This window comes from Colias eurytheme, chromosome 15 (genome assembly GCF_061535395.1).
Source record: "Colias eurytheme isolate Ceu_HAF_F1 chromosome 15, ilColEury1 Martin Lab GWU primary, whole genome shotgun sequence".
Lineage (NCBI taxonomy): Eukaryota > Metazoa > Arthropoda > Insecta > Lepidoptera > Pieridae > Colias > Colias eurytheme.
In genome coordinates this window covers 9,992,039-10,005,620 of record NC_142994.1, presented here as the reverse complement: position 1 = coordinate 10,005,620, position 13,582 = coordinate 9,992,039, and the positions used below count along the sequence as shown (strand labels likewise).

At 36.6% G+C, this 13,582-nt stretch overlaps 1 protein-coding gene across 1 annotated transcript; it reads right to left on the bottom strand.

Annotated features, from left to right (window-relative positions):
* Positions 1 to 5,574: 5,574 nt before the first annotated feature.
* On the bottom strand, positions 5,575 to 6,513 carry LOC149902547 (uncharacterized). Its single transcript, XM_090109827.1, has one exon. The coding sequence runs from the start codon at positions 6,476 to 6,478 to the stop codon at positions 5,753 to 5,755; it is 726 nt and encodes a 241-aa protein (XP_089965953.1). The 5' UTR covers positions 6,479 to 6,513; the 3' UTR covers positions 5,575 to 5,752.
* Between the last annotated feature and the right edge of the window lie 7,069 nt (positions 6,514 to 13,582).

Genomic DNA, 13,582 nt, shown 5'->3' with positions numbered 1-13,582 from the left:
TACTTTAAATTCATCATTCTTCATCAACCATTTTGTTCGCTGTTGCAAACTGGTCAAATATTCAGTTTGCCAACGGCACCAAAAGTCATTTAACATTTTTTGAGAATATTGCCAACGAGATAAATGTGTTAATTTAAGAGATACTAAATTTGGTTGCGGTACAGTGATAGGTGCTTCCCCGATTAAAAAATGTCCAGGAGTAAGTAAAGGCCTTCCGCCCACCTTGATAATTCCATCTTCATCCAAATAGGGATTAAGCGTCTTAATCTTGCTGTTTGTCTTCACCTGTTGTCCTTTTTCTAATGAATCCATTTCTTCTTCGAATTCTTCCCTTTGTACTATTTTTATACAAGTTTTCAATGCCTCATCGATGTCTTCAGTTGTTATTTTCATATCTTCTCTATTCTTTTTAAACCTTAAAAATTTCTTACAATAAGTTATTGTTCTCAATAATTCTTTCTCAATAATTAATGTATGAAATTCTTCAAATTTCAATGAAATTTTATCTTGTATAGTATTTGTTAGTGGGACTGTATTAATAGGTAAGTATCTTCTTTTCTTCTAAATCAGTTTGTATAAATTCTGGTCTCTCTAGTTGTAGTTCATCGTTTCTTAACCACGTGGGACCTTTCCACCAAATGTCACAGTTTTTAAGATTTATAGCAAGCATTCCTCGCGAAGCTATATCTGCTGGGTTATCGTGAGATTGAACATGATGCCATTGTTCCTTGTTTACTGTAGAAACTATCTCAACCACTCTATTTGCGACGAAAGCTTTCCACCTTGAAGGTTCACCAAATAACCAAGCAATAACAATTGATGAATCTGTCCAAGCAAAAACCTTGGACGTTGGTATACGCAGTGATTGTGATACTTGCTTCAAAAGTTTAGAAAGTAATAAAGCTCCACAGAGTTCAAGTCTAGGTAATGATATCGTCTTAAGTGGTGCAACCCTTGTTCTTACAGCAATTAGACTTGTACTATAAGTTCCATCATCATTACTAACACGACAGTAAACAACTGCAGCATAAGCTAACGTCGAAGCGTCTGAAAACCCATGAATTTCAATTGTATCAAAATTTGTATTAACTGTTCCAAGCCATCTGTGTATAGTAATATCCTTTATATTTTGGAGATCATTCAATTCAATTCAAAAATTCAATTCAAAATTCTTTATTTGGAACAATAAAAACACACAATACAAAAAACTTTATGAACGATGGCACCTATAAAAGCTTAAAAAAGCTGTGGCACAGGTGCCAACGCCCGCCTCCATACATTAGAAGTTCCAGTGACTAACATTTTTACATTAATAATTCCAAAAGAAAAACACAAGAAAACAATAAAAGCAAGTAAGACGATTACACAAATTTAAAAAGACATAAATGTGCAGGTGTGTATATGTGAGAGTGTGAGATTGTATGTGTGTGTGTGTGTATGTGAGAGCGAGATTATGTAAGTTGTGTAAAGGTGTGTGAGGAATGTAGAAGATTAGATGGTGGTTTTAATAATTTCTTCAGTTTTTTCATAGGAGAGGGATAAAAGCCATTTAAGGAGTATTGTCTTTAGCTTATGGTGACAAAGTGGGTAAATACTTAGGACCTGATTAATTTTATTGTAGATACAAGAACTAATGAAAGGATAGTGGCGACTAGCTACTGCTGTTCTTCGAAATTTAATAACACAAACCCTGTCGTTTCTGCGCCTAGAATTTATGAAGTCTGAGTCATACACGGTATCTGAGTGCTTCCTCAAAACAACTTTGAGAATAAACAATTGTCTTACGGTAGGAATAAATAAATAAAATAAAAAAATAAAAAAACACTTTATTGCACACACAAAACAAAACAAAATCAAAAAAAAATAATACACAAACAATGAAGCGGTACAAATAGGCGGCCTTATCGCTAAGAAGCGATATCTTCCAGGCAACCTTAGGATATAGGAAAAGTATGAAGAAAAATGAATAATTGGATAGTAGAAGGAGCATAGCGAGGCATTATAGAAGGTGCAAATAAAAGTAGGAAATAGATAAATAAATACAAATATTAATACATATTAAATACATAGCAAATAAGGAAAAATAAGGAATAACAGGATGAAAGTAAGTAGTTAAGATAAATAAGAACGGATGAAACATTTAAACGTTAGTTGTGAAGATAATGCGTTTTGACCAGATACTTGAAAGAACTGATAGATTGAGCTTTCCTGATGTTTAATGGGAGCGAGTTCCACAACCTTACAGCTTGCACGGTGAAGGAAGCATCGTAAAAACGGGTTTTGTGAGCGGGCATGCGAAGCGTAAGGTTGTCCAAGGAGCGTAGATCGAGTTCATGGGAGGAACCCAAGAACACGAATCTATTTTTAAGGTAGGATGGGGATCTAGGATCAAAAAGGATATTGTACAGGAGGGAAAGGATGTGAGTATTCCGGCGAAGTCGGATGGGCAGCCAATTGAGTTTCGAGCGATATTCTGAGATATGATCATATTTGCGCAAGCCAAAGATGAATCTGATAGCAAAATTTTGAAGTCGTTCTAATTTGTTAAGTAGCTCCTCATTAAGATCTGGAAAGCATGCATCACCATAATCAAGGATAGAAAGCAACAAAGACTGCGCCAGAACAGTTTTCGTAGGTACAGGTAAAAAGTTGCGCAATCGACGTAAAGATGACGTAACACCAAAAACCTTACGGCTTACTTGTTTTATGTGTTCGGTCCAGGATAGGTTTTGATCGAAATGAATACCAAGGTTTTTAACCGATGTAATATATGGAACTGGGACTCCATCGATCGAAATACGAGCTAAATCCGGAAAAGAAATCTTAGAGAGGAAATAAGAACTGCCTAAAATAATAACTTGAGTCTTTCCAGGATTTAATTTGAGACCATAAGCTTGAGTCCAGTCGACAATGGATTGAAGGTCAGTGTTGATGCGAGTAATCGCTTCTTCAAGATTTTCCATTGACGAATGGGTGTAAATTTGTAGATCGTCTGCGTACAGATGGTAGAGAGAGGAAAGTTTAGAAGAAATAGAGTTAATGAAAATACTAAAAAGGAGGGGTCACAACACGCCGCCTTGAGGGACGCCAGCAGAAACATCACACCATGAGGAATAGGATTCATCCACCCGGACGCGCTGCCGACGACCCTGCAAGTAACTACGAAACCAACCAACCACCGCAGGAGATACGTTAAGAGAACTAAGCAGAGCTAACAGGATATCAAAGTCAACGGTGTTGAAGGCATTGGAGAAATCGAGGAGAGCAAGGATAGTTAGCTGCTTATTGTCCATTGCCATACGAATATCCTCTGTAACTTTGACAAGAGCAGTGACCGTGCTATGGCCCGTACGAAAACCAGATTGTAAAGGATCTAGAAGGGAATTATAGTTAAGAAAGGAGCACAGCTGTTGTTGCACTAGCCTTTCAAGAACTTTAGATAGGAATGGTAGAATGGAAATAGGGCGATAATCGGAGAAATTGGATGGATTATTTTTTTTAGGGAGTGGAATGATGAATGCATCTTTCCAGATCTGGGGAAAAGAACTCGAAGATAGGGAGAAATTAAGGATGTGTGTAAGGATGGGAAGGATAATATCAAGAATGGGCAGAATCATAGCACGGCCTATACCATCACAGCCGAGAGCATTCGAAGCGATGGCCAATGTATTCTTCTTTAACGTCACTGGCAGTGAAAGGTACAAGAATGAACGGAGGAGAGTCAGGAGTTTGCATGGTAGAAAGAAGTGAAATGGTATCAGTTTTAGTGTTACAGTCCAGAGTAGACTTTGACGAGGAGAAATGTTTGTTAATAAGATCTAAATTAATATTTACAGGAAAAGAGATATTCTGAGATTTACCAACTCCAAGTGTTTTTAAAAATTTCCAAGTGTCTGCAGTGTTGCCGCTCTCAACGGATTTGTGAATGTGGCGTCGTTGTGCATCTCTACACATCGTATTACAGCGATTGCGAATTGCTTTATATTTTTCACGATTGGAGTCCGAGTTATTCAGTTTAAATTTGGCTTTCGCCAGATTTTTTTTGTGAACAATGGATCTAAGTTCATCTGTCAACCAAGGAGCTGGAACATGCTTCATTTTAACTGCTTTAATTGGCGCATGAGTATTTTACAGTTTAGTAAGTAGTAAATTAAAGGCTGCAACTTTGGAGTCTATACAATTGGCAGATGAGACAGGTGACCAATCGATTTTTTGAGCATCATCTCACAGACGCTCCATTCCACGGAAACTGCGCTGTAACAATACTTTGTGCTTTCTTTTGGGAGGACGAACACGGTAAGAAAGGAAGACAAGGTCGTGGTAAGAAAAGGCATCGGCAGTGCACTGACCGTGCTTAGAGACAAGATTAGGGGAGGAAACAATAATCAAATCTAGGAGAGAAGGACAACAGCCAGGAGAGAAGTGAGTAGGATTGAGGGGAAGGATATTGAGGTTACAGGAGGATACGATTGTTGAAAGCTTGTCACTCCGGATGTCATTTTTAAGAAGACAGGTGTTAAAGTCTCCCATAAAAATGACATGGTCATAGAGAGGACGTAAATTCTCTAACGTTTTTTCAAACGCCGGAAAATAGTTAATAAGAAGGGAAGGGACATAGAAAACACCTAAAAGAAGTTTAGTGCAGGAAATCATGACTTCAATTAGCAAGTGTTCGGCCTCGTCTGCAGCAGGTGGCGGTTGTGGAGATGTGCTGATAACGGTGAAAGGTAAGTCGGAGCGTAAGTATATAGCAACTCCACCACCCACCCGACCGGTACTGTCGTTACGTACCAAATTGAAGCCAGGTAAGGAGTAAGAGGTAGAGGAAAGACAAGGCTTGAGCCAGGTTTCGGAAATAAGGATAGCGTGAATGGAGTTAGAATTAAATGATGCATGCATATCGGTAAAATGTGCCGGAATACTCTGTGCGTTGATGTGGATAACGTTAAAATTTTTTAAAACATCGGAAAAGGTAGAAGTCAAACATATAGGTATCAAGAGGTGGGCTGTCAAAACTCTGAAAACTATCATCACAACTATGAGCGCTTACGAAGGAATCACAGTCACTGTCATTCGAAAACGAAATGGTGGACTAAATGTAATATATATTAATATAAGAAAGAAATTTGTATATATATGTATATATAAATAAATAATATCAAATATAAAAATATATATATACTTTTCCTATACCCGCCAGCTACATAGAAAATAAAAATTCAACAAACAAGTAAACACATAAACAAAAACAAAAACATAAAACGGAACGTACTGAAACATTACAAACGTTGACATCTCCGAGGTTGACATTGATTCACTGACATTTGACATTAGACATATTACGACAAGTACCTATTGCGACAAGTCAACACAATAATAAGTCAAAACAAGAGTGACATCTAAGAGCTATTACGCACTGTCGACCAGTCGCCGGCGACTCAGTCGCCGGCGACTGGACTTACTCCTGGACGACTGACGACTAAGTGCGCAAGCCCCTATTTAAACTATAGTAAGTCACAGTCGCCGGCGACTGAGTCGCCAGCGACTAGTCGACAGTGCGTAATAGCTCTAAAAACGTGTGAAGTGTAGAAATTATATAATTAATTGAATACGGGGGTAATTTAACTTGCCGAGCGCACAGATAAAAAAGTGACACAGAAAATAGATACAAATTACAATTACAACAAGAAGAAAATTACAACAAAGATAAATATTATGGATACTCATATTATAAAGAAAGGGTTATAGGGGCTCACTTTCGTCCGATTCTTTTGGGCCGGGTGTTACCTGAACTCTTAGTCGCTGGGGCAGCACCGGATACAGTGTTTGCAGGCACAGCTGCTGGATCGCTGACGATAACGTCGAGTTCATCAGAACTTGTGACCCGGTGTCTTACACCATCGGCAGATCTCACAATAATATTTCCCTCTTGAGTCCAACAGTTAGAAACTCCAAATTTTTTACGAGCCAACATAAAGGTATCATGCCGAAATTTTGTGAGAAATTCGGAAATAGTAATTCCCGTATTTTTAAGGCAAGTTTTGGAGAACCATACCCGATCTCGGACTGGCACACGGTCAAATTTGACAACGATTGGCCTGTTTCTATCAGCTGAGTAATGGCCCAAGCGGTGGCAATGACTAAATGACTCGGCATTAACATCTGGCAGTTCAAGGTGCTCAACAATAACTTTAGCCACAAGATCAGCGGTGTTCTCTTTCTTCTCTTCGGCAATACCGTGAAAAAGGAGCATCTTGCGACGAGAGCGGGTTTCCTGCTGGTCCGAGATTTTAACCAATAACTCCACTTGTGCATGTAGCGTCTTCAGTGAGGAAGTTACAAATGTGCGAAACAAATTAAAATCAGTTGTGTTCTCACCCGAAGTTGTTTCATTGTTGAGTAGCTTCCTTTCAAATTCTGCCATTTTAGTGTTGAAATTAACAGTCATCTCTGACAAAGTGTGCTTAAGTGACTCCATGGTAATAGTAATTTGAAATAAAACTTGTTAGTTGAAGATAAGAATGAAAAATAAAGGAGAATGATGCTGGTAGGTTTTTACACAATCATAACTTTACACTGAGAAATCAAGTAAAAATATTTAAAAATATAATTTTTAGTAGAGCAGTTAAAATTTGATGTTGCTAGGTTCACAACTACCCTCCAAAAAAAAAAAAGGAACTTGGCAAAGGGCATATAATTCGGTGGTTGGATAGCGGAGAGGTTTGTTCACGAGAGCTTTGAGGATAGCCCGTTGGGCTCGTTCCAGTCGTATCATCAACGATTTGACACAACCTCCCCAGGATGTTATGCAATAAGAGGTAACCGACTGAATCAATGCATAGTAAACATTTTTTAAGTAACACAAATCTAGGACTCCTCTGAGGCGTTTGAACACATATGCTAGTTTTCTGATTTTAGAGCATACAGTATCAATCTGTTGCTTCCACGAGAACGTTTGGTCAATTGTGACACCCAGATATCTCAAGCTAGTGGCCCTTTCAAGACTCATACAATTGCATTGAACACAAGGGTCGGTCTTGAGACAATCGTGGGCGGATATGTTGAAACTTGAGGGGGGCAAAGAAGAAAGTTTGGGGGCAAAAGTTATGTATTTACTTTTAACAATATTTAGGGTAAGAAGGTTAAGTCGGAGCCACTCTTGAATAATATTTAGGGCATTTTCAGCGACACTACGAACCTCCTCCCAAGTTCGGGCATGGATAATCAAAGCAGTATCATCGGCATACGAAATTATTTGACAGTTGTTGAGAGACATGTTACATAGATCATTTATGTAGATGAAAAACAGGGTAGGTCCTAAAACGCTACCCTGTGGTACGCCAAAAGTAACTGGTGCAAGTTCACTAAGAATATCATTAATAACTACACACTGCGTACGTTCAGAAAGATAACTTGTAAAAATATCCAGAACAGAGCCTCGAATACCACAGCGTTCCAATTTAGATAGAAGAATAGAGATAGAGACAGTGTCGAATGCTTTAGAAAGGTCCAAAAAAAGAGTAACAGATTTCATTTTTTGTTCAAAATTATTAATAATGCTATTAGTCAAAGATAACAATGCATCTTCTGTGGATGGCCACGTCTAAAACCGAATTGGTTTTTTGAAAGTACATTATTAGAGTTCAGAAAAGTAAGGAGCCTATTATTTAGAATTTTTTCGAAGATTTAGAAATAGCTGAAAGCACAGATATTGGGCGGTAATTAGAGACACCATCTCTATCTCCACTCTTGAAGATCGGGTGGACAACAGCTCTCTTAAAAACAGTTGGAAATATGCCTTTTGAGATAGAAAGGTTAAAAACGTGACAGAGAATAGGGACGAGTACATGCCTCGCAGATTTAAGGACAGATGTGGGTATCCCATCCCAGCCAACAGCACATTTGTCTTTAAGATTGCAAATAATTTTATGGATTTCTTCATTTTCGATGCTCTTCTTTTATAAAAATATTAAGATCCTCATCCCAGTTTGCTTTTTCAAGCCATAACTTCTGAATTAAAATTTTAGCTAAAACAATGCAAGGTGCAATCCATCCTAATGGGTCAAATAATTTTTGTATATCAGAAAGAATATTGCGTTTAGTTATAATAACGTTATCAGTTTCTATTGATTCTAAATGAAAATTATATTCGAATCTATCCGTTCCCAAATTCCATTGAACATCTAATGCCTTGACAATACCATCTAATTTAATATCTAAATGCGCCTTTGTAGATCTATCATTTGCTTCTAAAGATTGTAAGAATTCTGCACTATTAGACGACTACTTTTTAAGATCAAAACCTCCTCTTCGCAATAGTTCCGTCAAATCTTTTCTTAGTTGAATACATTTTTCTAAATGATCACCACCAGACATGCAATCGTCTACGTAAAAATCTTCGTTTAATATTCTAGCAGCTTCAGGAAAATGATGACCTTCATCAGCAGCAAGTTGTTTAAGTGTTCTTAGAGCTAGGTATGGAGCGGATGCTGTGCCAAAAGTGACGGTAAGTAATCTCATATCTTGTATATTTTCAGCTGGATCATCTCGCCAGACTATTCTTTGGTAGTCCACATCATTCCTATTCATCCATATCATTCTGTACATTTTCTGAATATCTGATACGAAACAGATTTTATGAGTTCTCCACCTCATAATAATGTTTCTGAGATCTTCTTGCAATACTGGACCAGGTAAGAGTTCATCATTTAATGATATGTTGTTAGAACCTTTACAGAAAGCATCGAACACAACTCAAGTCTTCGTGGTCTCCTTATCTTGGCGTACAACGGCGTGGTGGGGTAAGTAAACTGCTTTTTTATTTATTTCTTTTTCAGGTACTTCTTCAATGTGTTTTAATTCTTTATATTCTTCTATACTTAACTTTCAGGTATTCTTTTTTCAGATCTGGATCTCTTTTAAATCTTCTCTCTAATTGCAATAATCTTCTTACAGCTACTTCTCTCGTTTCCTTCAGGTGAAAGCAGCTTTTCAGTTTTAAAAGGTAATGTAACTATATATTTTCCATTACTATCTCTCTCATGTGTCCTTTCATATATATCTTCACATAGTTGTTCTTCTTTAGTTAACTTTCTATTTAGTACCAATATCTATCGACTATCTCCCATATAGTTTTAAGTAAGTCATTAATATTTGAATCACTAGTTAAATTTGTAACCATTAAAGACTTATGTATAGCGTTAACTTTCATATTAATTCCACCCATAATGATCCAGCCCAGGTTGGTATTTTGAGCACATATAGTACCTGAGGGACCCTTGATTAAACCTTCTTGTAGAATTTTCGTGTATTCATTTACACCTAATAAAAGATCCATACAACCCGATTCATAAAAGTTTGGATCTGCTAAATTTAAATTGTTAAAGTTTACAAGCTCATGTTTAATACTATTTTTCGAAGGTAAGTTTATTTTTAAATACTTTGACATCACGTAGGCGTGTACTGGTAACTCAAACTTAGGTTCCCACCGAGACAAAATATTTACCTTGACTTCATTCTTTACATGTACCTACCTTCAAAGACTCCATGCCAGTAACTATCATATTAACCGGCTTGAGCTGTAACTTTAAGACTTGTTCAGCTCGTTTGGTAATAAAACATGCATGTGACCCTGAATCTATTAGTGCCTTAAGAGTAGTAGTGTGTCCATTTTCACCTTTAATGACTACTACCGCAGTTGCCAAGAGACTTACCTTATTTTCACCATCTCCTAGACTATGTAAAGACGTCATTGTAGTATGCACCTTCTTCTCATCTACATCGGTCCGCATTGATGTCGACGGTTGTGTAGAAACCTCGGATACCGACGAATCTGTACCTACCTATATTTGATCGGTGTAGAAGAGAATGATGACGCTTTTTACATATGTGACACGACAAAGGTATACGACATTTAAATGCCGAATGACCAGGGGCCAAACAGTTAAAACACAATTTCTTACTTTTTACATATTCAACACGTTCATTACAATTCATTTTTGCAAAAGATTTACATTTACACAGATTATGGTTCTCATTACACATTATACAACATTTCACAGAATTTACGGACGTACTTACATGAAAAACGCGTTCTTTAGTAGACCTTACAGGCGGTGTAATTAATTCTAATGGACGAAATTTACACTCTAAATACTGTTTTAAATCTAACCACTTCGGTAACTCTTCACTTTTTGTGTACGCAAATTCCTGCCACGCTTTATGAGACTCTGGGTCTAACTTCTGCACTACGAGAAATATTATAATCGGATCCCAAGAGTCGATGGATACATTTAAATTTAAAACTTCATTAGTAGTATCTAATAATGATTTTAACTAAGAAGCAGTTTGCGAAATACATCGTTTTAATAAAGAGTTAACAATTAAACGTTTATTTCCGTACCTTAATTTTAATGTTTCCCAAGCCTGTGTATAATTAGCATCGGTAATTCTAATATTACGTAATAAACTTTCTGCCTCGCCTGAAACACTGGACTTAAGGTAGTGTAGTTTTTGTACCTCGGAAAGCGTGCTGTTGTTGTGCACTAAACTTAGGTATAAATCATTGAATGTCGGCCATTCCTCATAGCTCCCGGCGAACGTAGCTGTAGGTAACTCAATCCGCGGCAACCTCACTCGTTCGTTGATGTGTACCACGGTGCTGTCATGGCTGGACTCCAGGGCTGATGCAGTGGATTCCATGTTCAATAATTTATCCTTCAAATCCGCTAGTATGCATAAATAAAGTTCCTCGTGAATGTAAAATTCTTCGTTGACGAAGTATGGTAAAAGCGCATTTTGTTCCCGCGGCGTTATTTTAACTAAATCTAAGTGTGCGCTTTGAAAGGTTTGCCAATAGTCCTCCAAATGCTTAATTCGCGATTGTATATATTATATCCTTTGGATTGTCTTTGTTTAGGACACTTAGATATATGTTAATTTGCGTTTTTTTGATGAGTTCTGCCGTACTTTCCAAAACACGTATGATTTGTTCCGTATTGTTATTCGCCATCATAAATATTTATTTATTTATTTATTCTTCACTGTATAGGAAATACAAAATGAAGACGACACAAAATAAAAGATATCTACAATCGGCATACAGTGGGCGGCCTTATGGCTATAAGCCATTTCTTCCAGGCAACCGTCGCGTCGGGTAGAGGATAAAAATATAATAACTTCGGTAGTGTGAGCCAATAATTAACATGAGTTATAAATATTTAAATAATAAAATATATAGTAACACATATATACATAAATATTATATACGTATAGAATATAATAATCACATACATACATACATATACAAATATCATACACATACTTACAGATACAAACAGCAATACGATAATTACATAAATACTACAATTAGAGGGAAAGGATAATCTTTCAGCATTTTCTTAAAAGAGTTTATTGTTTGAGCACGACGAATTCTCTCAGGTAGGTTGTTCCCGTTGTTCCATAAACGGATTGCAGTGACCACAGACATATATTAATATTTAATATATGTCTGTGGCAGTGACAGTGAAGGAGGAGGTGTAATATTTAGTCGAGTGTATAGGGAAACTAAGCAAAAGATTGTTGGAAGATCTAAGAGAGTAGGAATCAGTTGCAAGGAAGTTAAAATAAGATTTTAAGTAGGAAGGGGAATTAGGACAGAAAAGAATAGAGTAGAGAAGATTGAGGACATGAATATTCCGGCGTGAACGGATTGGCAGCCATTTAAGTTTCCTACGATACTCGAAAATATGGTCAAACTTTCGCAACCCATAAACAAATAAATAAATATATATGTTAACGAAAATGTATGTAATCCGTCATTGTATACAATTCCTAGGAAATGTATGTAATTCCTAAAATCGTACGGAAATGTGTGAAATAAATTATTTTATACACATTGCCTAGGAAATCTATACATTTCCTAAATAGCAATCGGAAATGTAAAACATCTAAGATATTGGAAGGTACGCGGGTCGATGGGGGGAGGGCCGAAAATTCGTAATCAGAATTTTTGGTTTGGATAAGGGGGTGGGTTAGGTTAGGTTCGTGTTTTGTTAAAACTAGATAGAAATAGGAGCCCCACGAAGTGGGGCTCCGTCGGCTCACGACCGTCTTTTTGTAGAATTTTGGAAAAAGACGAATTTCGGCATATTACAAAATGTCGGCCGTTTGTAATACGGCGGATTATACAATCCGACTGGGACGTGTACAAGGGGACAGCGGGACGAGGGGACTGATTACTAACCAAATGAAAATTTGATTTGATTGAATATAAGTTGATTTAAGAAATGTTAATTAGTAAGATAATATGAACATATTATTATTATTTTACGGTAAGACTGTACAGACTGTACTGTACTTTACCCGATACAGTGTTTTATTACAGAAATCATTTATTTTATACATTTCCTAATACGATATTGGAATTGTATACAATTCCTAGGAAGATTATACATTTCCTAGGATATCTATGCATTAAATAGTTTATTAAACAATATTTTATACATTTCCTAAATGGTATCGGAATTGTACACATTTCCTAGGATTTGTATACAATTCCTTGATGTCATACATTTCCGGTAACATATATATAAATAAATATATTGTCTTTCAATAATAACTTCGTAACAAATAACGTTGTATAATGAGCGTCTTATCGCGATCAATAATTGCACGCGTGCTTCTTTTGTTCTTCGATTGTAGCTCAGCTAATCCGGTACGAATGCGACCATATGTTGCGGCAATAAGGCTCGTTTTTGCATAAACTGTGTTTTTGTGTTGAAATGAAACGTCTTTCCTCTATTGAATCTGTTTTATTACTGATTGAAGCACACAATTCACAAATCACAATGTAATAAGTGACGTCTTAGTCGTCAACGTAGGTAATTAAGAGTCCTTATCGATTTTAGAGTGATTTTTATAGTCTAAGATCCGGCTGCAGGATTAGTGCGTTCATCCTTAATTGCGTTCATCCTTAATCCCAACCCTTATTTGCGGCCGGATTTAATAAGGCAACCATATATGTTAATAAATAGAAAAAAATTAGCTTTAATTTGATATATGATTCATAAATGTACGTTATGAACGTAAAAATGAATCGAAATCATACCTGTTTGCACCAGGCTGCCAAGATGTTGCGGCCAGGTGAAAAGCGGCAACCGTGATTTTTTAGAATCTTTATATCATTTGCCGTGATGTAGACTACATTTTATTCAAAAAACAAGTGAACGATTTTTTTTCCCAAAAATCGATTAGAAAAATTTTAATTAAACATGCTTGCGGCCAAATTTTGACTGGCAACCTAGTCGATATATATTCTCCTAATTATAAATATACATAAAAAGAATGCGTCGGTGTACTAATAGGCGTAAATATTTATAATTTTTAACAGCCGGCAACCCTTATTTGCGGCCGGATTTAATTAGGCAACCATATATGATAATAAATAGAAAAAAATTAGCTTTAATTTGATATATGATTCATAAATGTACGTTATGAACGTAAAAATGAATCGAAATCATACCTGTTTGCACCAGGCTGCCAAGATGTTGCGGCCAGGTGAAAAGCGGCAACCGTGATTTTT